Source organism: Heliangelus exortis, chromosome 23 (assembly GCF_036169615.1).
Source record: "Heliangelus exortis chromosome 23, bHelExo1.hap1, whole genome shotgun sequence".
Taxonomy (NCBI): Eukaryota; Metazoa; Chordata; class Aves; order Apodiformes; family Trochilidae; genus Heliangelus; species Heliangelus exortis.
The window spans coordinates 5,203,563-5,230,316 of record NC_092444.1 but is presented as its reverse complement, the minus strand read 5'-3'; the positions used below and the strand labels follow the sequence as shown (position 1 = coordinate 5,230,316).

General features: G+C 45.9%; 1 protein-coding gene across 12 annotated transcripts in view; it reads left to right on the top strand.

The window, feature by feature from the left end:
• The window catches only part of CASZ1 (castor zinc finger 1), a 200,217-nt gene that overhangs the window by 155,467 nt on the left and 17,996 nt on the right, over positions 1-26,754 (top strand). For 10 of the 12 annotated variants that reach the window (XM_071767104.1, XM_071767105.1, XM_071767110.1 and 7 more), the window contains 10 exons: positions 3,203-4,043; positions 5,999-6,067; positions 10,792-10,882; positions 12,964-13,128; positions 15,728-15,900; positions 16,640-17,508; positions 19,447-19,591; positions 20,244-20,307; positions 22,797-22,957; positions 26,295-26,417. In XM_071767104.1, coding sequence (XP_071623205.1) covers positions 3,203-4,043; positions 5,999-6,067; positions 10,792-10,882; positions 12,964-13,128; positions 15,728-15,900; positions 16,640-17,508; positions 19,447-19,591; positions 20,244-20,307; positions 22,797-22,957; positions 26,295-26,417 — 2,701 coding nt within the window. The remainder of the gene's footprint in view (positions 1-3,202; positions 4,044-5,998; positions 6,068-10,791; positions 10,883-12,963; positions 13,129-15,727; positions 15,901-16,639; positions 17,509-19,446; positions 19,592-20,243; positions 20,308-22,796; positions 22,958-26,294; positions 26,418-26,754) is intronic. The other 2 variants (XM_071767103.1, XM_071767114.1) reach the window with 1 other exon arrangement.

Here is a 26,754-nt window from a genome sequence, read left to right as displayed (position 1 = left end):
ATATAGTGTGCTGCTGCAGGCTATTTTTAGCCCCTTTTTTGCTAGCTTCGGATCCTTTGTGATATGATAGCTGCTCTGAGACACACAGATCTCTGCTCTTTGGCAATGCCCACAAATGGAGAGCAGCAGCAAGGGGAGAGGGAGCACTTTTATTATCACATCAAAAAAAAAAAAAAAGAGAGAAAAATGCATCACAGGGGAGGGGGAGGAAACCCAGGGACAGTGCTTCCTGTGCCTTCCAGAGCTGTGCACTTTGCAGAGGGATTTGTTTCCCAATCACTGTCCTGTTTCACTTTTGCCCGTGTGAGGGTCTGGGGAGAGTTTTCTGTGGGTTAAGTGCTAATAATTACCTCTTTGCTGCTGTTTGGAAATGTGAAATGAGTTGGCTGAGTCTCATACCATCTTTGTGGTGAGAGCTGCCTTCCATAAGGTGCCTCCACTTGAGGAGCCTCTGGCCTTCTGGTTAGGTGCTGTGCAAGTAAGTGAAGATTGTCTTGGCTTTAGGGGACGTGCTGGTGGGCTCATGTTGGGATGGGTGAAGGTGCTAGGAGTGGGAATGGGCCAGGATTTCATCTCCAAGGTGGATGAGGGAAAACTGAGCAGCACCAGCAAAGCTGTTGGTCAGAAAGAATATTTTGATCACTTGGAAGCAAATTTGAGCAAAGGAAAAACAGACTACAAGGTGTTTCGGATTAAAATCCAGGGTGATGAAACCTAAAGCTCAGACTGCAAAGCTCAAAAAAGGGTTTAAAAACTCCCCCTCTCCTGGGGTCATGGGTTTTGCACCTCTTTGTTTGCACCTATTGAGATTTTGCCACACAGATACCAAAGGTGCTTTCCAAGACCAGGTGTGAGAAGTCTGAGAGGAGCAGCTTTCCAACAGTGTTTCATTTTCTCCAGCATTAAAAGAAAATGTTAGGTTTCCTTGAATTCCCTCCCTGGATTTGTGATATATGTGGGACCTGAACTGAGCTGGGATTTGCAAAACTGATTAGAGATGTGGTATTGAAAGGAAAGGTCTCCCCTCTTTCTTTGTCTGCTGCAGGTTAGGATAAAGAAGGAAGGGGGTTGGGTGGCTTTTAGGGCAGCTGTTGGAGCTATTAAAAATCACACTCAGTAGTTTAATTTCTTATCAGATCCTCTCTGTGGTATTCTTCTCCCCTTGCAGTTTGGCACAGGCTGGCTAGAGTCTCTCTGTGCAGTGGCTGGAGGTCAGGGCATTGTGAAGGATACTGAAGGATTGTTTTACAGGTCCAAAAAGAGAGAAAAAGCCAACCAGGGAAAGTGGATTTAGCAGAAAGAGGAAAGCGTTGGGCTCAGTAGGGATTTCATGGGTTTGATGACTTCTGTTGGGTCATAGGGTTACACTGAAATGGAGGTGGAGAATAAAGAAGAGGTCAAAAGAATTGCAAGGCAAAATTATTTAATATATCTGCGTGTGAAAGAGGAACTTGATGGCTTTGGGAGGATGTTGGAGGGGACACAGGAGAGGGCCAAGCAGGGAAGCCCAGGTGAAATGATCCTAGGATGGAGTAATGCAGCCTTTCCTTGTGGCTTCCTCCTGACAAGTGTATTTATCAGACACTGTGGGGCATGATACTGCATTTAACTTCCTTTAAGATGAATACTGAGCCATGAGATTAAGTGAGGAAACTGATTTATGGAAGCTGATGGCTGCTCAGCTTTGACTTTGCTCATTGCCAGGGTCTTGTCCACATAGAGGTGTTCTGGTGTATCCTGTGTCTGTGGCATCACTGCCAGATCCCCCAAATCTAGGGTTCTATTTTCGTGCTTTGGATCTCTTGACCTGTTCTGTGGCTGTGTCTTGGTGCCTTCCTTTTCCACTGTCTTTCAAGGCTGTGTTGGTTTGGTTTGAGCTGGACTCAGTGCTCAGCACCTCCTTTCTGCTGGCAGTACCTGCCTGTGCTGGCTCCCTGTGAAGAAGTGTGCTTACCCATGAGAGCTGGAGTGAGTGATTGGAAGAGATGACGAGGGAGGTTTGAAGGACTCCTGCATGCAGTAAATCTTTACTCTGCAGCAGAAAGCAAGAGGGAGAGGAGGAGGAGCACTGTGTCAGACTGAAGCCTAAATGAGTCCAAGCTGGCACGTCAGAGCAATCTTTATTTCCTCCTTTACACTGATATTGGGTGACCTCCAGATGTGTGTTCTTCCCCTCCTGGTGGCCTGTGAAGCTGCCTTAGGGAGCAGGGGAGGGAGGGAAGGAGAGAGGGACCCAGAGAAGGTCAGCTTTTTCTCATTCTTCCTCCCTGTGATCAGGTAGAATAAACCCTTCCTACCCCTACATCATTACTGCTGCTCATTACTCCCTTTGCACCTGCATGGATGTCTTACTGGAAGCTGTTCCTGGCTGCTCAGGAGGCTCCCTGTAGCTTTTCACAGCCCATACTGTGGCCCCTTTTCACCTGGAGAGTAGCAGCTCTCCAGTCATTGGCATTGGGAAGGAAGGGAGCAAGTTGGGTAAAAAGAAGTCTTACAAAATTGACAGGGTAGGACTGCAACAGCTATGGGGAACCATCCTGTCTTTGTCTTTCTCTACTCCTTCCCCCCCACTCCTCACTGCCAAACATTTCATGCCCACAGCCTTCACCCCCCCTCCATTCATCTCCACCTCTGCTGCTTTCCTTCTCTTCTCCACACCTTTCCCTTCTGCCCTCCAGCTTCACCCTATACATTGTCTTCTCCTGCTCCCTCATCCCTTACACACCCTGCTCTCAGCCCCACTGGTCACCAGCACCCCCAGAAGATCTCCCATGTTTCTGTCCCCCTCACACCCTCCTGTCTCTCCTCTGTGCACCTCCTGCCACACAAGGACAGAGCTGTACAAACCTCGGCATATTGGCGTTGGTCTCACTTCCAGTAAAATTACTTTTTCTTCATATTAGGCCAAGGCAAGAGTGCAGAGACATTTATGAAACTTTGTTTAATGTACTGAAAAGCCATCGGCTAGAACATTTAGGAAATTGATTTTCCTGGCATTGATGAACTCTTTTTATTTTACCCCAGTATTAATTACTTTTTTTTTTTTTAAACAAATTAATTTAAGAGTCGTAAAACCTAACAAGTGAGCCAAACGTCAGTAGATCATGTTCCCCTCTCCCTTTACTCCCCCTCCCCTCTACTTGTGCTGCTATGGGCAGAACAATCAATGCCTCTCCTGACTCTTTCCTCTGGTTCTCTGCAGGGGAAGCTTCATCGCTGCGAGATTACGCTGCCACCACCATGAATGAGTTCCTGGGCATGTTTGGCTACGACGATCAGAACATGAGGGATGAGCTGGCCCGAAAGATCAGCTTTGAGAAGCTGAATGCTGCTACCTCAGAGGCCACTGCCACTGCAGCCTCTCTCCCTGGGGAGGATGCCATGAGCAAACGAGCCCGATTCTCCAAGTACGAGGAGTACATCCGCAAACTGAAAGCTGGAGAGCAGCTCTCTTGGCCCATGCACTTGGCCAAATCCGAGGAGCTGGGCTCCAAGCTGGGCAAAGAAACTTCCTCGGTGCTGGCACAGCCCATTCGGGTGCCAGGTCCAGATGCCTCCATGCTGACGGAGACCAAAGCCACCATCCTGCCACTGCCCTCTCCCAGCAGTTCCCAGATGCAGGGCCTGATGTCACGGGCCTCCAAATACGACTTCTTCATTCAGAAGCTGAAGACGGGTGAAAGCATCAGGCCACAAAATGGCAACACTTACAAGAAGGCCTCCAAGTACGACCTAGAAAATGTCAAGTACTTGCATCTGTTCAAGCCTGGAGAAGGAAGCCCAGATATGGGAGGAGCCATTGCCTTCAAGACAGGCAAGGTAGGCCGGCCTTCCAAGTATGATGTGAGGAACATTCAGAAGCTTACTCCAGTAAAAGCTCCAACACCCAGCCTGGCCCCAGCTCCCCTCACCAGTACCCCCAGCAGCACTCCTGTGGCTGGGCCAGAACAGTCTGTCTCATTGCCATTTAACACTCCTGAGTACCTGAAATCAACCTTCTCCAAGACAGACTCCATCACAACTGGAACAGTCTCTACAGTAAAGTAAGTGTCTTTCTACTTTTCCTATCTTTGTTTTGGTGGGGGATCATCCCTAAAGTCTGTGTGTGGATCAGTGGGCAGTTCCAGTTTGTGTGTTGATGAATACTGCAGTGTTGGTGTGATTTTATTTATTTATTTCTCTCTTTCGGACTCTCTGCTCCTCTGTTGCATGTTTAATTATCTTTTTTGCACTAAGGATGTGGCTGTCAGTCAGCAGTCACAGCCATGAATCTACAGCCCTGGGTCCATATGTTAGAATGAAAGATGAGTCAATACAGTGCTGTCAGCACTCTGAGGTCAAGGTTGTAGCTACTTTCTCCTTCTTGAGGTTCCCCAGGCCTCCACCTGTGTCTATAGGACAGCCAGATTCTTGCTTCCAGTAACTCAATGCAAAACTCTGCTGGCTTTACTGTTAGCAAGATGGAGCTTTTTGTCTGACCCACAACTCAGAAGACATTTTGGTGCCTAATTCCCATCAATTTTCTTAGGAGTTAGGCATAGAGATATTTGTGTGGGGCCAGGCCTGTGTCTTCTCAGGTTGCCTGTTCCTTACACAAATAGAGGTGATTCAATTACCCCTTAGACTGGGCAAACTCATCAGCCCAATTACCACTAATAACTTCCTACACATACGTGGCTGGCAGTCTCTGCAGTGATGCCATTGAATGGAGATATCTGAAGGCCTTGCCAAACTTTGGATTACTTTTTAATGTGGCTCCTTGAGGTGGTATCTGTAGAAAAGCTACACACATATATGAGGGAGGGAGGGAGAAGGGACTTTTCTGCAAGTCTGCATCCCCCACTGTCCATGTTTTCCCCACCTGGAAGGCAGAGCTAATGACACCCATCTTCCATGTGACACAGTCATTTCCCAGTTGCCTGCAGATGGGTCTGGGAGCTCTATGGTTAAGGTGTATGGGAAAGGGCAGAGGATAATTAACATTTGCATCTGGCCACTGCTCAGGATGAACCCTGTCTGTGCTCCAGATGGCAGGCAGGGACTCTGATTACTGAAAAACACTGTGGTGTAAATATTCCTGTAGGCACAGTGCCTTGGTGTGATGGGTGACTTGGCCAGGGACTCTCTGCCTGAAGAGTTTGCAGAATGCTCAGCTGCCTGGGGCTCAGTGGCCATCCCAGAGCTGTGCCTGGAGGGCTCTGAGCCTCTTCTGTTCTGCTTTGGTGTTGCACTGGATCCCAGTTTTGTTTCCTTTCCCTTGCTCATTTCCTGCCACTTGCAGATGTGGGTTTGCAGCACTCTGGTGATCCCTTCTCTAGCCACAGGTATTCCTCACCAGGACATCTTCATGGGCTGCAACTGGAATGGGGGGGTCCAGGGCCTTCAACTTGGCAGTTCCCAGTCTCCTGATCACACGTGGGGGTACAGAAGGAGCTCTGGTCCCTTCTCTTTCAGGCTGCTTATTAGGTAGAGGCTTTCACAAGAAAAGAAATCAACCCATTAATTGTGCTGGTGGAGGAATTGCTAATTGTGGTATTTGGGACCTGGCTTTCCATTCACAGGCTGCACTGGGCCCAGGTAACCTGGCAGGTATCCCACACCTATGCACATACACCCTGGCCATGGGTTTAAGCTCTCTGTAACATCTAATGCTATTAACCTGCCCTGCACTCATCTACCTACTCCAAGTGAGTCCTGTGTGAAAGTGGCTTTGTTTAATCCAGGTACAGAGTTGCCATGAGTAGGAGTAGAGGTTGGGGGGTTGGAAAACTGAGAAGAAAGACCACGTACATGTGGGATTGTGGTGATGGTTCCTTAGGACAAGATGGTTCAAGATTTGATGGGTAAGGGGAGGGAGGTTAAACCAGTGGGTGGCTGCTGGGTGCTCTTCCATGGGTTCTCTCTCCTGATGTGTCAGTGTTGTGTGAGAGAAACAAGGAGCTTGGACTGTGCCCTGCTCTGCCTGCTAACCAGCTCTGCCCTGTGTGTTTCTCATTAGGAATGGATTACCCACTGACAAACCAGCTGTCAGCGAAGACGTAAATATTTACCAGAAATATATTGCCAGGTAGGCAAAAATCTTCAGTTTCTTGGGAAGAGGGCTGGAAGGACGAGGGTGGAGTGGTGGTGGGAGACACGAGGTCTTGTCCATCTGGATCAAATGTTTAAACCAGTCGTTGGCACTTCCCATTTCCCTCTGGCATCTGTACTTGCTCTTTTCCCCTCCTTGGGAGAGCAGTAGCTGTGAGAGGTGTACAAGCATGCCAAAAGCCTGCTTGGCTCCCCAGAGCTGTTAGACTTTGTGACAAATGGTGGAAAATTGTTTCACTGCAGAAGCCCAGGATTTAAATGGGAGTGCTGTCTCTTGACTGTCATTCTTTCTGTCCATTGCTGCACTCTCTCCAGGCTTTTTCCCCTTCCATGTCCAGCAACTACAAGAGGAAAGCAGAGAACATCTCATCTCTGAGAAATGAGGCTGGAAGGATTCACAAGTGACTCAGGTTTAGGCAGGTCTTGGCAGCAATGTGGGTTGTTTATCCTAGAATATTTTGCAGCTCATTTATATGAAAACCCCTCACTGAATAAGGTGCAGGCCAGGGCATCTTATCACAGCTCTGGGCAAGCTTAGGTCAGGAATGAGTGATGCTGAGAGGGAGCCCAAGGTTGCTGTGGTGACACCAAGTCAGTAATGCCACGAGAGGCAGAGGGACAGAGGAGATTATTACATAGCACCTGCCTGGTTTAGAGCTCACAGTGTAAAGGGTCCATCAGCCTTTGCCCCTACAGATGAATCCCCCATCTGTGCTGTGTACTGTGCAAGCCCCTCAGGTACAGAAAGACACCTGTTAGGGAAGCAAGGGAACACTTGTCCCCAGAGATAAAACTGGAGGGTTTGATCCCACCAGTACTTGGGCACTTACCAACAAGAGGGGAGGGAAATGTAAACTCTGCTTTTCCTCCTTGCCAGAGTCTACAGAGAGCATCCCTGTAGGAGGCAGTTAGCTGCTGGGAAGGTGGAAGGGAAGATCAGCAGGGGGAAAAAAGTGAGACCAGTGCTCTGCCTGGTTGTAGAGTGGAATGAGAGGTGATTTCCCAAATCCCTGATGCAGGAGAAGGGGACAGAAGACCACATAGGAAGAGAGGACAGTTGCACCATCAGATGCATCTTTTTAAGCAGCAGTGCCTCCAGTGCATGTGACAACTCACTGCCTCCTGGGACAGTACAGGGATGAAAGCAAGGGGTTCAAGCCCAGCTTTGCATGGGGCAGAAGGAGCAGCACCCTTTTATTGCTGAGCTTGCAGGAGTAGCAGAGGTTGCAGTGAGTGGGGAGATGCCACCTTTTGTCCCCAGCTCCCCTCTCAAGCAGAGATCTGTACAAACACTTCACCCACATCCACTCATAGTGCTCTGTGAGCCCCTTCCCCTGGGGCAGGCAGGTGGTGGGGCAGGCTTGGGAGAGACCTCAGGGACACCACATCCTGCTGAAAAAGCTCTGCAAGCCACCCCTTGGCAGAGCAGCCACTTCCCTTCAATTTACACACAATTTTAAAAACAGTTTAGAAAGCCTTAAAATCAAGGGGTAGGGGGAGAGAGGCACGACACTCTGTGTGTCTGTACTGCATAATTAGCTTAATGAGTTTGCCAAAGCCACTGCCAAAAGCTGCCCAGGGATAATCCATTCTCTCACACAACAAAACAAAACCTCTTACTTAGCTAGTTTGAGTTGGGTTGGTTCCCCCCTCCCCCCTCCCCTGTATATTTATAATTAAAAAAAAATACCACAGAAAAAATTATTATTATTATTAGTGCCTCAGCAGATGGTGCTTCTGGCAGTGCTTGCTTAAATATTTATTTCTGTGTGGGTTTCCTCCCCCCTTGTAATTGGGGTGGGTTGGTTGGTTTTTTTTTTTTATTTTTCTTCCTTCTTTCACATCATCGTTACAGAGTAATGAGTCTGTAAACACTCTCTAAGCATGCTGACTTTTTATTTATTATTTTTATTATTTATTTATTTATTTGGGATTTTTTTCTAACTCTTGCAGATCAGGACTAGTTCTTTCTGGCCCCTTCAAATAATAAAAAAAAATAATAAATTAACTGATTACAGTAAGGAAAGGGGGAGGGTTTGGTCCTGTGAAAATGAATCTTTCTGCCTATAAGGACAGTTTAAGTGTGGAGTTGCTTATCAGTGTGAGAAAATGGTCTCTGAGCTCACTTGTTTCAGGTGTGGGGTTTTGTCTGATCATGTGCATGGAAATTGTGGGTACCTGCATGTAAATGAGGAGGGGTGTTGATGTACCTGAGAGTGTGTGCATGGAAACCTGCACGTGTGTGTGCGTGTAAGTGAGTGTGTGGTGTGTAAGCTTTCCTGTTCTGAAAAACCTAAACAGATGCTGGGCTTTAAAAATTAATAGCTTTGAACTGTTTCAAGTGTCAGAAGAAACACAGGATAAAGATAACCCTTTAGGAGCCCAGCCTTACCTACTGAAAGAGGAGCTTTTCCCCTTTGTGCTGTGTTTGCTGCTTCCCTCCTTCCCCAAGCCACACTCCCCGCTCCCTTCCTGTGCTGCAGGCACCACACACACCTTGCCAGGGCACATGGAAGGGTGGGAGTTTGAAGTGCTGGGGGTGCTTGTTTAGCTGGAGCTTCTAAAGCTGAGCTTTTGAATTACTCCTGCTTCAAGTAGCTCATCCCATAGAGTCCAATCTCTGCAGTGTCTGGCCCTTCTTTTACTGCAGTTGGCATCTTTGCTTATTTGGCATCCTCACTTTCCATAGGATTTTGGACTGCTTTGCTTCAAAGGTGTGTAATTTTCATCAAGGTCTCTATCTTCCTCTTCTCCCCCTCCCAGAGTGGAATAGGGAGGAAGCTTTCCACAGAGCATTTTTTTTTCCTTTAAAGCTGCTGGTGATGCTGACAGAAAGCCCTGGACTAGCAGGACCAGTTGGTTTGATCTCTACCTGGTTAATGCCTTGGTGACTCAGGCAGCTGCCCGGGCCCTGGACTAGCCTCACAGTTGCCCAGGCATTGGGCAGGAATCACTGCCTCTGCTTTCAGTTCCACACCTTTGTTTGTGCAGCCAGCCTTGCTGTTTGCCTTGTGGTTTGTTTCTTCTCTGCTGCTGAGGTTTGTTCCAGTTTCTCAATCACCTGTTCTGACGTGATCCTGATTTCCTCCAGTATTCCTTCTCCTTCCCCAGGGAAAGGCATGTCTGCTCTTGGCATCTGTCCCTGTCTCCCTTTGTGAATGCTGAGGCAAAGAAGTCATTTAATTTTTTAGCAATGTCTATCTTTTCTGTCAATTAAGTCTCCTTTCCATCTCCTGGAGGCCCTGCTGTCTCCACAGTTGACCTCCTCTTCCTTACTGTGCTTCAGAAATGCCTTATTTAGTACTGCTTTTCATCCTGACTTTTTCTATCCTGTAGCTGAGCATTACCTCACCTTAGGATGATCCATAATCTTCCCTGCTCCTGCCCTGTTCCTTGATTGCCCCGGGACACCCTCACTCCTCTCATTTCCCCTTTTTACCCGTTGCCCTTCCTTGTTTTTTTCTCCTGCCCTTTATCAAATGCACTCCTGCTGTGTTTAGCACTCGGTGACGTGAGGAACCTTTGAGGAACCTTTGAGCAGATGGTACTTTATCTTTGAATGTTTCCCCTCTGAGTCCCCTTCTCTCCACTGCTTTTCCCTTTCAAGCTCTTCAGCTCTTCCAGGGTCCTTTAGAATCATCAAGAGAGTTCATTGCACTGATTAGCCCATTAATGGACCATCCCTTTTTGCTAATTACTGATATGTCTGTCTGTCAATATGTGCTGTGTACTGTCCAGTTGTATGGAGATATTTATATGGCCTTCTGTCATTTTTTTTCCACCTTGTATGCCAGGAGTTTCCAAATGTGCTGTGTGGAATGCTCAGTGACAGCCTGCAGAAATGGATTAGGTGCATGTTGCTGACCATTGCTTCTTGTGTCTTGCTTTTAAATGCAGTCAAAAGCAGGGTGAAAACCCTGTTCTTCTGTATTGCTTTTGTTGTTAGCAAATACTGTATCCACATGGGAAGCAATGATTTTCAGGGCTGTTGTGTATGGGAGAAGATGTGCACACAGGTTCAGATGATCTGCCTGGAATGCTTCATTCTGTTCTTGTTAATCAACCTCACCTATCATTCCATTGATCTGTCAGCCTTATTGAAAGTTCCTATATAATTTTGCCATGATCATCTTTTGTCTCTGTGGTTTACCATCTAATTCACCCTACTGTGATTAAAAAAAAAAAGATGGAGACATAACTCATACAAACAAGTGAGTGCCTGAGTTCTTCTGAGGCCCTTCTAGATGGGTGTGTACCTACCATTTAGAATTCATACTGAGCCATGTTTATTTGTCAGCCTCTGGCATGGGATATTTCTAAAACCTGCTGCTGTAGTATTTAAACTCACATTTGAGAATTTTAGAATGGTGTGGTATTTAATTCAAGAAATCCTCATTTCTTATTTTTCCCCAAGTAAGCAACTTAGGTTATGGAGATGAATTTGGAAAGGCAAGACAGGTGTGGGATGTAGAAGACCTGACTAATCCTGCTCAAAAAGCACCTTTAAATAGTGACATATAAGAAAAGGCAGATGTGAGGGTCACCATCCTTACAGGTGATGAAGGAGGTGGAGTTCAGTGCCATAAAAGTGTGGGATGAAAGCAGGACTGAGACTTGCTTCATTTGTACCTTGCTTACAGACACTACTGTCAGGACACTGTTTGATTCTCTCCCTTTCTTCTGCCCTCCTCATGTCTGCAGGTTCTCTGGCAGTCAGCACTGTGGACACATACACTGTGCATACCAGTACCGAGAACATTACCACTGCCTTGACCCAGAGTGCAACTACCAGGTAAAAAAATGGGGAAAAGTTACCAGGACAGCTCCCTGGATGTAACGGGGTGCAGCCCAGCAGAGCTCTGTGTCCTGTGCTTTCCTCCCCGTGCATACACATCTCTTCACTTTACCACTCTGAAAGAAAGCAAGATAGATATTGAACTTGCTAGAATCCTATTTTGTTCCCACTTAACCCAGTCTAACACCATTTAACCAAATCCAGACCACTGTAACAAAGAGCAGAACACGGATCTGCTCCGGTCGGTGGGAACAGCTCCAGATTTTTATCAGTTCAACCAAGAGAATAAATTCTGCCCCGTTACAAATTGTGCCTGAAAGTAGGGAATGCTGATCAGCCTGTCTCTTTCCCTCCTGCTGCCCCAGTGACGTTGTAGCAGCAATATCTGCAACAAAACACCCAATAAGACCAGCAGCAGCCCGGGCTTTGTGAGGAAAGCGTGGGGGCAGGAGCATGTGGGATGCTGTCATTGCTGGGAGAATTGCCAGGGCAGAGACGTCAGGCCAGGTCACGTGCTGTGTTTGTTTACCCTCTTCCCAGGTCTGGGAGTTTGACACTGCCATTTCTGTGGTCAGGCTGCATGTGTGTAAGTGGGAATCCCAGAGTTTACCTCGCCCGTGCATCAGGCACAACTTCAGCTCTGACCCGGGGAGGTCTTTGGGTCTCAAAGGAATGAGTCTGACCACAGCATAGGAAGTTGATCTGGATCTGCTGAGCTTGATTGTGGGTTTCTATTGATCAGAGGAGAGTTTGGGATGCATGTAGTGGTCCTCCCAGCCCAGCATTTGGTAATTGAGATGAGTCTATCCCAACTGTGACATGGATATCTTTGCACCAGAAAGAGAGAAACAAAGGATGGGAAAGAGAGAAAAACCTATTATTATGATTGGCCTCATGATTATTTCCTAAGGAGTCTGGAAGCTGCTTGCAAAGGAGCTGTCTGGTCTCACAGGGAATAAGGATTTAGGCTGCTTTTTAAAATGCAAATTATTTTATGGCTGAGATATATTTTAGAATAAGTAACGCTCTGTAATAAGTGGGCACAAATTAACAATGATTGGCAATAGCAATCCTCTATGTATGCCTTGGGAAATCATACCTCCAGCCTCCAAGGGATTCCTGTTGAAATCTATATCCATATATTCCTGTGCCAATACCAACGAGATTGATCAGGATTGATATTATAGGAGGAAGAGTGTAGGCAATAATCATTTGTTTCCTATGAGGGAGACTAGAAAAGTTGTTAAACATTAGAATACAGGCCTTTTCAATTACTCCTCAAAATAAATGGATATTGATTTCTTTAAAAAAAAAAAAACAGATTTACTTTCCCACCTTCACTGTTAAATATTGATGTCTGTGGGAAATAGAAATGAAAAGCTTCATTTTAAAGGCACTTAGCCTGCTCTGACAGTGGGGTACCCCTTCATTACTTCAAGTTGGTAGAGGTTGAAAAGGGTATTCTGGTCATAGAGATTTAGCTCTGAACTCTACTACCATCTTTTTCTTTGACTGGAAGAAAGTTTTGCGTCCCTGTTTTCCTGTAAAACCATCTCACCTTGTACAGGAGGTGGAAGACTTAAAAGTGGGAAGTTACTCCTAAAAGAGCTGAGTGTTTTCCCAGTTTCTAGTCTGACATGAATGTGGCAGGCATTGTCTTGCTAGCCACTCCACTGAGTGATTTGGAAGCTTGGATTACTCTCGTGGAGGCTGTTTAGTTGACTGCTTTGCTTTCTAACTATAGCAGTTCTTCAGATAGTAGCAGCTAAAATTATATTAGAAGAATTGCAGTCTTAAAGCTGCAGGGAGCACATTCTGGACATCACCCCACTGTCACTTTTACTCTACAACTTCTCATGTGTTTGTGCTTTGCCTTTCCCAAGCTGATAGACACACACAATTCCTCTTTAACCTGTCTCTTTTGGGGTGATTGCTGCCGAGCTTGAACTCCCGGTACCGCAAGTTTATTAACAACACCACCAAAAAAAAAAAACAAACAAACCAAAACCCCAAACCCCTCTCCCTGTGATTATTCCCCCCCTCCCATGCCCTGGGTCTCACTGTCTGTCTCTCTGCAGAGGTTCACCAGTAAGCAGGATGTGATTCGACACTACAACATGCACAAGAAACGTGACAATTCCCTCCAGCACGGCTTCATGCGCTTCAGCCCCTTGGATGACTGCAGTGTGTACTACCACGGCTGCCACCTCAATGGCAAGAGCACACACTACCACTGCATGCAGGTAACACCCGGGCTGGGGAGCAGCTGCTAGCACAGGAGGTGGATGAGGAGCCTTGTCCTTTGAGCTGGGTCCTTTTTGGGGTGGATCGAACCCATTCTCGACTTGGGGCAGCCCAACGCTTCCCTTCGGAGAGCAAAGAGCTGCCCTGAGCACAGAGGCAACATCTCAGCTGTTCATAGCCTTTTGCTCACTTCTGATCTGGGCATCTCTTTGAAGAGTCTGTGCCCTGTCCTTGCTGCACTTGCCCTGTGAAGTGTTGGGAAGGCAGAAGGGAAGCACCACTCTGTTTTTAGAAGCCTTGCACACTCTGTGAGGCAAAGCAGGTCTCAGGGTTTTCTCATGGTCTTGGACTTATTGAAATAAATCCCATTCCCTGATTTGCAGGGACTTCTCTGCAATCTCACTGCACTGCCTCTACCCAAATCTGATCTGTCACTGCCTTGAAATCAGACTTTTCTGTGACACATTTGCCCTTTAACACTGGGTTAATTTCCTCCATAATAATTTCTAAAGTAATTAAACTTTAATGTCACATATCTAGACTTAACACCCCTGAGCCTCTGTCTCCTTCACCAGTGGTCCTGGAGTTTACTTGTGTGTGGCAGAGCCTGGGAGCTTTGTTCCAAGAGCCAGCCAGGCTTCAACAGCAGCATAACCAGAGTTGGAGTTGCTGCACAGAAGCAACTGTGATACCTTTATTGTTTTCAGGCATGGACACACCAGATTGTTTGGCCCCTTCCCTGATGATTATTCAGATTAAGAGGGTTTGATATGTACTCATTCCATTAGAGTTGTGGCCTAAACCAGTGCTACGAGTATTGTAGTTACAAACAGAATAATTGGGCAACCCTTGGTGAAAGCTTTTCTGTTCTGGAAACTCAAGCTTCACTTTGTGCCCTGTCCCAACAGTTTAAGACCCCAGTTAAAGTCACAAGGCCTTAATCACATGCTTAAATGCTTGGCTGGGGCAGACTTCAGCATATGTTTAACTTGGAGTCAGGTAAGCTTTCTGAAGTCAATGGGGCTTAAGCACATACTTAAATGTTAGGCATGCACTCAAGTACTGTCCTGAATAGGGGTTGGTTAAAGCATGTGCTTACAACATTTGATAAATTGGGAACTTCATGTGACTTTCTCTTCAGGACATTTTCTGTTATGCTTCCATAATATTGATTGTTCAGTTTCTTCAATTGACCAGGATGGGATTTCTTTTTTTTTTTTTTTTTTTTCCATACAAAGAATGTTTCACAGCTTTAAGTCACTCCAAGACTGAATATAGGCCCTCATTTACACAACTATATATGGGTAATTCCATCCTGTGCCCACTGTCTTCCAGTAAAATAATGCCCATGTAAGCAGTGTCAGGAAAGGTGGCTGAATATAAACTCCCAATTAAAGAAAATACTGCTTAAATGGCAGAATTTGTGCCATCCATCTCGTGGGGTTTTTTTTTCTTTATGTCCATAATTGGTGTGGATAAAATTCAGTTAGTTGTTTATATAAACTGACATTTTTTTAGGCTTTAGCACCAAGAGCTGCATTGCAAATTATTCCTAAGGAGGTTTTTGTTTAATTCTTTTTTTTAATGCTGTGCAGAGTCTGTCTTTTTTCAAGGTGTCAGTGCAGGGAGAGAGAGGCTCTTTTATATTGGAAATAGCTGGAGATCCTTTTTATTATTTTTTTTTTCTGGGTATTTGTCATGGGTTTTGTTATTGCCTGTTTGAATCAACCTGGGCTGAACTAAGAGGTGGTGTTTTCGTTCTCTTCACTTCTGAGATGGTGCAGGCATTGGCACACGTTGTGCTAGAGAAGAAAAGAAAAAAAAAAAAAAAAAAATCCTCCCTCTGCAGGGCTGAGGACGTTTTCAGATTCCAGGGTTTTTTTACTCAATATGGCAAAGTTGCCCTCTTTACCCAGAGGAAGGCAGGTTTTCAGCATTCCATCCTCGTCACACCATTGCCATTTGCTGCACGAGTTTAGAATTATTGGAGTGGGAATCTTGTACAGTGACGGGGGAAAAAAGTCCCCAGTTTGCTAAGATCAGCTGAACATAGAGTTTAGGCTTGGCTAGAATGAAACCCCTACATTACAAGCTCAAAAGATTGGCCTCATCTTGCACCACTCTGCCTTCCCTCCCAGTAGGACTGAAGAGGTAAATAACTCATTCCCTCTCAATTTTGTATTCCCCAAATGGATGAAAGTCCTACTTCATTCCATGGCTCTCCAAGATAACAAAAAGTGATGGCATCTGGCAGGGTGGGTTTTTTCCTTAAGAGAAAAAGGTTTTTTCCTTTTTCCTGCTCGCTGCCTCCCCAGGCAGGCACGATTACCTGTAGCTGGTCTTTCATCCCTTTGCATTCTCACTGCTTCATGCCCAGAGAGTTGTTTTTGTTTTGGTTTGGTTTTTTTTTTTCTTTCACAGCTTCTCTAGAATCAGTCTTTATATTGGGAGTTAAAATGATGACTTAATACTCCTAGGAGAAGTGCACAAATTGAATTATTAAACGTGTGTGTGCTGCTCATAAGTTTATTGTTGCTGGTGGTAGTGGTAGGGTGTTAAAATGCTGTGCTGATGACTCCCTGTTTTGGCCTGGGGTAGGTGGGTTGTAACAAGGTCTACACCAGCACCTCTGATGTGATGACCCACGAGAACTTCCACAAGAAGAACACACAGCTCATCAACGATGGGTTTCAGCGGTTCCGTGCCACGGAGGACTGTGGGACTGTGGAGTGCCAGTTCTATGGGCAGAAAACCACTCACTTTCACTGCAGGTGAGACAGCAGTGAAGGGAGGGGAGGAATCCTGCCTCAGAGTTGTGTGGTCTGCTTGCCTCCTTTTGCCAAATCATAAATGGAGGAGTTTGCACAGGGACTTGATTTTCCCTGCTGTGACCTTCTCAGTACTGCTCTTGAGAGAACTCGTGCTCCAGGGCAGATGTCATTTACAAGATCTTCCCAGAGAGCACTCTGAAGGCAGGAGTGTGATCTGAGGTGATCTGAGGAAAGTGTACCCAATAGAAAATACTTCCTAGAATCATTTGGGAAAGAGATCACATTGCTCTTCAGAGTTCTGCTGAAGGAGGCCATTAACATACTCCATTCTCTCCAGCCAACAGTCAGCCAGCTCATTCCTTTCAGGGCCAGACTCCTTCTTCTGTACACAAATGCTCTTCTATTGATTTCTTACGTTGTCAGCAAGAGCAGGAAAACACAGTTTGTACCTTAGTCTCTTCAGCTGCTATTTTGGTTGGAACTTTTAGTGTTGGGTGCCTGTATCCCCATGTTACCATGGCTGTTCCTCAGAGAGGAGTGAGCTTCCCAGCTTCACGTGGCAGTTCGCTTGCCTTGGTGTCCCAGGTTAACCCAGATACACCTCCTCAGCCCCTTTGCAGCCAGGGTCATTGTCTCATTCTGGCCCAGTCCTTACCCCCAAGGGAGGCAGGTGACAGCAGTTACATTGTGCTCCTTGCTCACACACCCAACCACCCTCTCCTCCTCGATGCCCTTGCAGGCGACCTGGGTGTACATTCACCTTCAAGAACAAGTGTGACATTGAGAAGCACAAGAGCTACCACATCAAAGATGATGCCTACGCCAAGGATGGCTTCAAGAAGTTCTACAAGTATGAGGAATGCAAGTATGAGGGCTGTGTCTACAGCAAGGCCACCAACCACTTCCACTGCATCAGGGCAGGCTGTGGCTTCACCTTCACCTCCACCAGCCAGATGACCTCCCACAAACGCAAACACGAGCGCCGGCACATCCGGAGCTCAGGAGTGCTGGGCCTGCCTGCCTCTCTCCTGGGGTCCAAGGATAATGAGCAAGAGGAGTCCAGTAATGATGACCTTATTGACTTCTCTGCCATGAGCTCGAAGAACTCCAGCCTGAGTGCCTCCCCCACCAGTCAACAGTCTTCCGTTTCCCTCATAGTCCCGGCTGCGCCCTCCTCTGCTGCTGAGCTTGGTTCCTCCCAGGTCTCTAAGTCTGCCAACAGCATGACACCAGCCACCAAGATCTCTGGCCTGCTCTCCCAGGCTCTTCCCAGCAATATACCCTTGGCCCTGGCACTCTCCAACTCAGCACTTCCTGGAACAGCTGGATCCTTCTTCCCCATCATCCCCAGCCGGGTCTCGACGCCCCTTCCTGCCAGCTCAGCTAATCTGATGGCTGCTGGGTCTTCTGGCACCAATCCAACAGCATCTGCTCCAACAGATTCCTCATCCCAGGCCATTTCAGGATCTGGTGAGCCAGTGGCTACTTCTTCTCCAGCTCCAGCAGCATCTATAATGGAAAGGATCTCTGCTAGCAAGGGATTAATCTCTCCTATGATGGCCAGGCTGGCAGCAGCTGCACTCAAGCCCTCTGTGGCACTTGAAGCAGGTGAGTTGTCCTCTATCCCTTGTGCTAGTGGTGGGAGGCATAGCAGTGTCTGAGGACTTGGAGAGGAATAAATGAGCAGCCATCCAGTTGTCTGTGGGACTGGAGGTGGGGAGGAGGTAGTAAAGGGACATAAATGTGAGAATAAATCTGGTTGTGTGCAGTTAACCCCTGGAGAGGGCTGTCTTGGTGTGGCTTCCCATGGAGCCTGGCTCTACCCACATGGGCACAAGAGAGGCAGGAGAGGCAGCTTTGCTCACCAATGGAGCAGGTTCTCACCAGATCTGAAGGAGAGCATTGCCATGGGTGTTCCCTGGTTTGCTGTAGGCTAAAAAGAGGGAGGCACTTTGTAAAACACAGAAATGAAGAAAAAGCCTTGCCAATACTTGCAGGCCATACAAGCCTCAGCCCTTTTGTGCAGACTGTACCAAGTTTTGGCTGAGCCTGGTGGTGTTGGTCCTGTACCTTGGTACCAATTGGCTCTCTGATCTGGGGGGGCTGGTTCTGTGTCCTCTTGTCCCAGCTGTGGGTTTGGAGGCAGTCTTGGTACAGTCCACAAACAGGAGTTTTCTCCTGTTCACTTCTTAAAAGCTGTGCTTCTCTCTCCCTTCAGCTCCCTGAGCTCCCAGAGGCAGTGCCACCATCAGAGGGGTAAAAGGTGGGAATGAGAGGTCCCCTGGGGCCACCTGGAGCTCTTCCTGTTGCCACCTAGACCCAGGGCAGGTAGCTCCCTGTGCCAGCAGGGACCTGGGGCTCCCTCAGGAGCACAGGGTACCTCCAGCATCTCCTGCTGAACGTGGCCAGGTCGTGGTGGGGTCATGGAGGGGAGGCTGTGCCCCCACAGCCTCTGTCCCTGTGAGTGCCCACAGGGATGTGAGTGCTGCCCATGCTCCTGCAGAGCAGGGAATAGGACAAAGTGATCTGATTAAAGAGGGAGGGGTAATCTCACATACTTTTAAAATTATTATTTGAAAAATTGTTTCCTAAAGCAGAGAAAGGTCATTGAGGGAACTATTTTCCTTTATTTTTTAATAAAATGCCACTTGCTGTCTGAGAAGCAGCTCGCCATCAGCTGTACTGCCAGAGGGTAAATTAATATTTCAGTCACTTGGGGATTGTGGAAGAAAGCTCTGCAGACATGTTCCTGTCAGCAACTTTTTTTCCCTCCTTTTTTCTTTGCTGTTCTTCCTAATATTTTTTCCTTTCATTTGTCCTCCTAGTTTTCCTCTTTTTTTCACCCTTCCATTACATTGAATTTTTCTTTCATGGGCTCAACACTCAACCTCCTCCCATCCCCCCCCCCCAAAAAAAAAAAAAAAAAAAAAAAAAAAAGAGAGAGAAGAGTTTCCCCCTTCTTGTAGGCATAAAAGGTGATGGTGGTGGCAAGAGGTCGTGCAGTTTGAGCCAGTCCCATTGGCTGTCACCTTCGATAGCCCCACCAGGGCAGATGCTCCTGCTGGGCAGGCGCAGTGGCTGTGGCTGTTGCTATGGCAACGCTGGGATTGGGGACGGGAGAGGGGGCTTGGCTGGCAGTGGAAAGCTGCCACATTGCCTCAGCATTAACAGAGTCTTTAATAAACGCTTAAGAGGCAGCCCTGCAAATTAGTTATGACAGTTTGTGCAGAGAATCAGGTCTCCCCCACGCTCCTTCCGCCCTTCTCCTTTAAAGGGCCCATAGCCTGGACAACTTTGACATAATTTTGCAATAATTATCACTTGAAGAATTTCCACGCTGGAGTGGACGTCAGAACCCATCATGTCAGCTTGGCAATAAACGCTGACCAGCAATCCCAGCACTTCCCTCCCCCCACACTTTTTCTTTGCTTTTTCCATTTATGCACTGGTGCTGGTGATTTAACTTACTTATTTGTCACCATAACCTCGTTTCAGACCAACATTTTAAATTGAATTTTTGCATTTAATTTTGGTGTCTCTCACAAGCAGGGAACGGACAACCAGCAGCTCCCGCACGGTTCAATCCAGTTCAGGTGAAGCAGGAACCTGTGGAGGCCATGGGATCATCATCTGCCACCAGCCAGGACTCCTTGCAGGAGCACAGTTTGGACCTGAGTGTCAAGGACCACGGGTGAGAGAAGTGCTCAGGCACACTGAGCTGTTTCCAGCCTCTGTAGTTTCTGTACCTGTAATATCAGAGGACACGACATGTTGATAAAAGGCAATTTCCACAGTGGGTGAGTTGGTTGCCCCCAGGCTGGAGGTGGGAGGCTCTCACTCCTGCCTCTCAAAGTGTATGTTCTCCAGACCTTTTTTTTTTTCTTTTTGACTCACAAGCATTTACTGACTTTTTGCCAAGAGCACAAGAGCCCCAGCTCTGACACCCAGGGGCCCACATCCCTGGCAGTGTGAGTCTTCTGTCAGCATCCCCCCTGGGGATGGTTTTGAAAAAACCAGGGCATGGTTTTGAAAGTTCTGATGGGGTGAAGGAATAAAACACGGGGTGGGTTGTGAGGATGCTAACAAAGTATGTTGGTGTGGACACTGGAGAAGCAGGTCTGGATTTTTTTAATGGCTGAAAGAACTAAATGCTGCAGACTTGGGACCCTCTTTGGCTATCCCAAGTAAGAGAGTTTGGCCTGCCCTGGGGAGAGTGGGCATCATTCTCTTCCTCTGCATATAGCAGGTGAGGAGTGAGGCAGCTTGAAGGGAGAAGGATTAATCTCAGTGCTCACAGTCCCTGTGCACATCTTAACTAAACCCTGTTGGTTTGTGTGTTCCAGTAATGAATCAAATGGCCACACAGTCTCTGCAAATTCATCTCTTTTATCCTCGCTTATGAATAAGGTAAGAGCCATCCATCAAACACCCTTCATTCCCCCCACCAAGAGAAATTAAAGCTGGGATGGCGGGGAGGGGGGGGAAGAGATGCGTTTGTTTTTTAATGTTTTGCCTCTAATAAGATGAGTTTGTACCATTTAAATTTTGAGACCATTTTTCATCGGGTATAATTTCAGAGCCACTGCTTACGAATTAATTTAATGAACTGGCTGAAGAAATATATTGCAGCCTCTGACACCTTTTTTTTTTTTTTCATCCTTTCTAGACAGAAGAGGGCTCCGAAAGATTTTCTTTTTTTAATTATTTTTTTATTTTCATTTTTATTTCCAGAACCTGGCAACTTTTTACAGTTACTCATTTACTTAAAAACATTTTCTTTCATTGGGGAAGAAGGAGAATAATTTATTTTTTATGAAAAAGAAGGAAAAAAATTAGAAGTTTTGAGACAGAAATCATAAATTTCTGTCTTTCTGGTGTGAGTAATGGTGTCCAACAGAGCTCACTTTACTATGTTCTAGAATATTTATTTTAGATAATGCACAGTTTCTTTTTCCTTACTTTTTCCTTAAATTATACATCATCTCAAATATATATTTCCCTTTCACGTGATAAATTCTACTGTACCAAGATTAATTTTGCTGTTGTGTACAACTGCAGTAGAGATCAGGGCAGCCTTTCAGCCACACTATAATATTCTTCTCTGTGAAAGGTTTTACAGACATAACTATTGCCATCCCCTTGGCTCTGGGTGTCCCTGCATCAAGGCAATATAACCCTCAAGAGAGGGTAAAGTGACTTTGTCCAGTAATCTCTCACCTCCTTTCCCTCTCATTTCATCCTTCTTTTTCTTCTGTGTGGTGTTTAATTTCTGTGTCTATCCTCATGCCACTTTTCTCCTCCATTGGCTCCTGGCTACCTGGGTTTTTGATATTCCCTTTCAAACTTCTTACTCTTTCCCACATCCAGTCCCTGCAGTGGTTCCAGATAGGCAGCTCTTTCTTGAGTCTGCTGCTTGGGGTCCTGACTCACTCTGAAGGGCCTGGCTCAGGGAAATTCTGTTTCATTAAATACACCTGAAAATCTCCAGGGCAATGTGTGATTTTAGCATCCATTTACAAATAAGCATTTGTTTGTGTGCAGCCCTGCATAAAATTCTTTGTGTTGTGCAGAGTGAGTGTGGCACGGCTACAAAATACAAGTTCTTCAGGTTTATTCCTTTTTCAAAGAAGGAATGGGATTAACTGATGACATAATCCAGCAAAGAAACCACTGATTTGAAGGAGCCTATTTTGAGAGTAAGGATTGGAGAATCAGGCTCAGAGTGCTCAGGAACACATCACTCCTGCTGCACAGTTTCTCTTTGTGGAGGAATCCATCATTATTTGTTTAGGAAAAAAAGAACCCTTTACAGAGACCAAATGCCCAACAAACACCAATGGAAAAAAGACAACCTGAAGCTCTGACTCCAGCCATAAAGAGCTGCAGTCTCCACATAGCAGCAGGAGCTTTACCTTCAGGGGGCATTAAGAGAGCCTCAAATAGCCAGGATTCCTGTAGCGTATTGCAGTTTATTTGGGGGGGGCTGTCAGACTTAATTAACTGATATTTATAAAGGGCTTCAAGATTCTCAAGTGGGTGGAGTTTATAATGCAAGTGTTGGGCCCAATCCTGCATTTTATTCCTGCTGTGAATTTCACTGTTGTTACTGGAGGTGATTTGAGAGCACAAGAAAGCAAGAAAGGGTCAGAGGAACTGTGCATTTATTGTGGAAAAAAAAATCTAAGCAATTTTGAGTAACTTAAATTATTTTTTCTACCCTGTCTGTCATATGCTTGGATCTCTAAACCTTTTCTGTATAGAACCTATTTGAAGCCTCTCAGACAAGGCAAATTGTGGAGGGTATGTCCATGTAGCACAGGAAGTGACATAGTTTCTTTATGAAGCTAATAAAAAAATTTCCAAGAACTTAAGTGGAGCCAGAATTTTTCCCCAGTTGAATGACATTTCCACCCTCTCACCCCCCAAAAATACCTGATAGTCACTTAAAAGAAGGAGACATCCTTGTGGCTGGGATAAGATAATCCTAAATAAACTAGAGCTTACCAGTCCTATCACTGGTTCTGTACTAGCACTTTGTAGGAGCTGTATCAGGTTACTACTGTTTAAGCCTGCAGAGCTTTTCCACACTCAGGTGTGTCTCTCTTCACCTCAGTTTCCCCATGGAGAAAACAGATGATGCTTCATTACTTTACACAAGATCCATGAATATTAGATGGGCACCCAAGTATTTTGTCTGGGTTGAGTGGAGGATGCAGAAGAGTGAGGTGTTCCTGAGCTTTGCTGTTGCAGTTTGAGACAGCCTGTGCAGACTTCTGCTTTTTCCTCTTAGTTCTTTGAAGACTCAGCTTTCCATGGGACAGTCCTGAGGGTATCCAGGCTGGCAGTGTGCTGGAATGCACTGGTGCATTGATGCAGTGTCTGTGTTCTTCTTCCAGATGTCCAAGAGCAGTGCCAGCCTTGGCAACCTGCTGAACATTAAGACAGAAGGAGATGGCAGCCAGGCTGGGGCTGGAGAGCCAACACAATACTTGGGCAAGGCAGTGAAGGCTCTGGTCCAGGAGAAGCTCTCAGAGCCATGGAAGATGTACCTGCGTCGGTAAGGAGACCATGGAACTGGGAAATGATTTCCTTGTCAAGTGTCTGCCTTATTGGTTAAACCTGAATGCAGAGTTCTCTTCAATTTAAAGGCCTAATTCTGTGTTATTCACCTGATTCACCTTCTGGAGGGCATTTAGTCCTCAGTTGTGGTTGGCTGCAGTAGGTGTTAATGTCCTACAAGAACTATTTGTCTGCACAGGATGATTTTGAGAAGGGCTGTGGAGAGCCAGGTATGAGCACGGATGTGCACCCAGTGCTGGAGCCCAGACTTCATCTGAGGATCCTCTTTATCTCTGGTCTGCAAGTCCAGGGGACCCACTGCAGCTGCTTCTGATACTGAAGTTCTGTTGGACCCTGGATCACAAAAGCTTTCAGATGCTTTCTGTGGCCTCTCCTCTGACCACAGGAGTAGCTACTGACACAAAATAAGGAGTATGAGGGGTATGGGAACTGGGATGGTTTCTGCTGGTTTTGTGGTAGCCAAGGAGGCTTGAAAGGAAAAGTGGAACAGATACAAACCTCACCCACACACAGACACATGCACACACATGCCCAGGCAGCCACATGCTCTGAGCATGCACAGATACACCCAGGGGTTTGTGCTCTGACACAGATAGCTGCCTACAAATGCCTGTGGACTCTGTAAATCACAAACTGCAGTGATGCTAGAGAGCCTTCTAGTCCATCTGCCCCTGGCCAGTGAGAGATCCTTCCCTGCAGCCTATCTGCATTTTGTCCATCCTTGTTTTAATTATGCCAAGCAGTGTGGCTATTTTCTTGTCTCTGGCAGCATTATTCTACCACCTAATATGCTTCACTGGCACGTTTTTGTTGGGTTGTTGGGTTTTTTTTCATGCTATGCTGCTCGAATTTCCCTTTTTGTAATTTTGTTGCAGTTCTCTTGGTTATATCCCCTTGAACAGTAGATAATTTCTCTCTGCAGTTGGAGTTCATCCCCCTCAGATAGTCACAGACTTTAGCATACTGTTTAACCAAGCTGCTTTCCTTTCTTTAATCTTTGTAAATCAGTCCCTTCAGCTTGCTGATGCTGTTGCTGCTTTTGTCATTCCTGCTGTTCCCTGACCAGGTGTGGACTTGGGCCACTCTTCTCTGTCCCCACACCAGATAGTGCAAGCTCACTGCCCCCACACAAGCATCTCACAGTTGTGTTTCCAGGTTTGCATCTATACTGCATAATGTAAATGTATCATGTTTACCATCCACTGTGACACAGAACTGCTTTTACTGCTGCTCTCAGGAGTCCCAATGTATGAAAAACACCACCCACACCCCCAGATGTAGTAGCTTTGTGTTTCCAAATACCACTCTCCTCTCCTCAACCTTCCCCCCCTTGCCTTGCAAGGCCTTTCTGTGTTATTTTGCTCCTCTTGCACTGGTGTTGCCAACTCCTCCCAGTTTAGTATCTTCTGTGAATTTCATTAACGTGCTGTTTACTCCTTCCCCTAGATTACTAATGAAGATGTTAAATAAGCTCAGACCTCACCAAAGTCATCCTTGCAGCATTCACAGGATACCTCCTCCCAGCTCAGTGTGTTGCTGGTTGTCATTAGCCTTTGTTTACAGTCCTTCAGCCAGTTTTCAATCCATGAGGTAGCATTCACATCCAAGCCAATTTGAATTAATTTTAAGCATATGCAAGACTGTATCAAAATGCTTTACTAAAAAATCCAAATATATTGCATCCCTTCATCCACTAATTTTGTAATTCTATCAAAAAAAAGCAATTAAATTTGTCTGGCAAGATTTATTCTTTATAATCCTGATGCTGTTTATTGCTCATAGTTCCTTTATCCTCTAGATGTTTAATGATTTTCTCCTCCCTCTTAATATTTGTTCCATTACTTTACTGGAAGTAGAAGTTAAGACTAGAGGTATGATAATTGACAAAAATCACTTGTCTTTTTTTTTCCCCTCTGAAAGAATCAGTACCCAGATATTAGGTATATAGAATAATTTTTTTTTTTCAATTTCCTAGTGCCTCCCTCTACTCTATAGCTTATAAATAGCTAACAATAATGCAGTTAGATAGTGAGTTAATTTCCATTGCACTTGAGGACATACATCATCAAGACTGACTGATTTGTGCATATTTATATTTTCCAACCAGTCCCTTTATCTGCTTTTCTAGAAGGTATTCACTTTATCTCCCTTTGTCTGCTTTGTCTTTAGTTTCCCCATCCAAAGCAAATTTTATGGGGCAGCCATTTTTGCCTCATCACCTGCCATTTTTATTGGACTTTCTAAGTACAATCCCTCTTGTCTCTAATAAAACAACCCCTTTAGCTTGCAGTAACTTGGTTTCTTATCTCTTACCACACCTTCACTTTCCTTCATCTTCTCCCTTCATGCCTTAACTGACTCTGTCTTCTGTATCCCCTGACCTTCCTTCTCCAGCACAAGTTGTTGTTTTGTTGTTTTTTTTTCTTTTTCCTTTACCCTCAGATTGTTAAGAGATCCCTCCTGGGACCACACAGCCTGCTGTTTGTTTCTTGCTTTCCTGCTCATCAGAGCAATTGTAGTTTGTTGTATCTTAATTATGCAAGATTCCTCTGTTAACTTCAAATCCTTCCTGCCAGTGTTTTTCACTTGATTTCTTGATTCCCTGTGATTCTGGAGTTTCCTGCAATCACAGGTATTTGTGCTACTCAAGTCCAGAGAACCTCAGCAGTGGATGAGCAGTGATATTTAGTTGGTTTTGCCCTCTTGACCTTTTCCTCCCAGATGACAAGAGGCATATCTTAGCTGATGGTTTTTTGCTCTGGTTATTGCATTGTGGCATTGTTTCTGCTGTACTTTGCTTTTCAGTATTTTTGCATCCCAGGCTGCAGTTGCTGTATAGGTAATACTTCATCTCTCACATCTTTGTGGTACCTTCTTGGCTCACAGTGAGGGGCAGGCAGATTCTGGATCTGGATTCCCCACCATTGTTTCTCCCCTTTGTCTGGTTCCAGGAAACGGAAATAGAAAAAGACAAATCACCTGTGGTGGTTCAGCAGTGTCCTCTTGGTCTGAATTTCCCTCAGTTTACCAACCTTTGATCCTGCTCAGAGGATCTTTTGTTTCAGAGCAGTTCTGTATTTTGCTCCCACTGAAGTGAATGGGAAGTTTTTTATCGAGTTCAGTTGGAGAGAAACAACTTCTTGTTCCACATCTTCAGAGAACAGGCAAGAATCCAGCAACAGTGCTGGCTGTGCAGCAGGGACAGTGACAATAGAATGATAGTAGAGGTGAAAAACCCTAGAAAATAAGCCTGTTCCAACACCCTTTCCCTTCTGAAGCCCTCTGTAAGATGTCTGCTTGTCTGTTCTGCCCAGGTTTGGTACCAAGGATTTCTGTGATGCGCAGTGTGACTTTCTCCACAAGGTGCATTTCCACTGTGTAGTGGAGGAGTGTGGTGCCCTCTTCAGCACCCTGGATGGAGCCATCAAACACGCCAAGTAAGTAGGAGCAGGAGTCCTGGGAAGCCTGGAGAAACCTGCCAGCATGTTAGTGTTGTCTTGGCATCACAAATCTCTTTTATCAAGTTTTCCCTAGCCCTTCGTTAATAGGATTGTAAGAGGTTCCCATCATGTGGACAAGAATCTGAAAATGAAGCAGCCAAACTGTCCAGCCCAACAGCAACCTCCTTCTTAGCTTGCTGTGTACTGTAGTGTTCTGTATTCTTTGTCATTTCCCATCATTTTCAAAAACAGCAGACAGCCCAGAGTTTGCCAGGCAGGGCTGGAGGCAGGAGGCTGGATAGTGGGGGCTGTGTTAGAGAAGCTGTGCAGCATG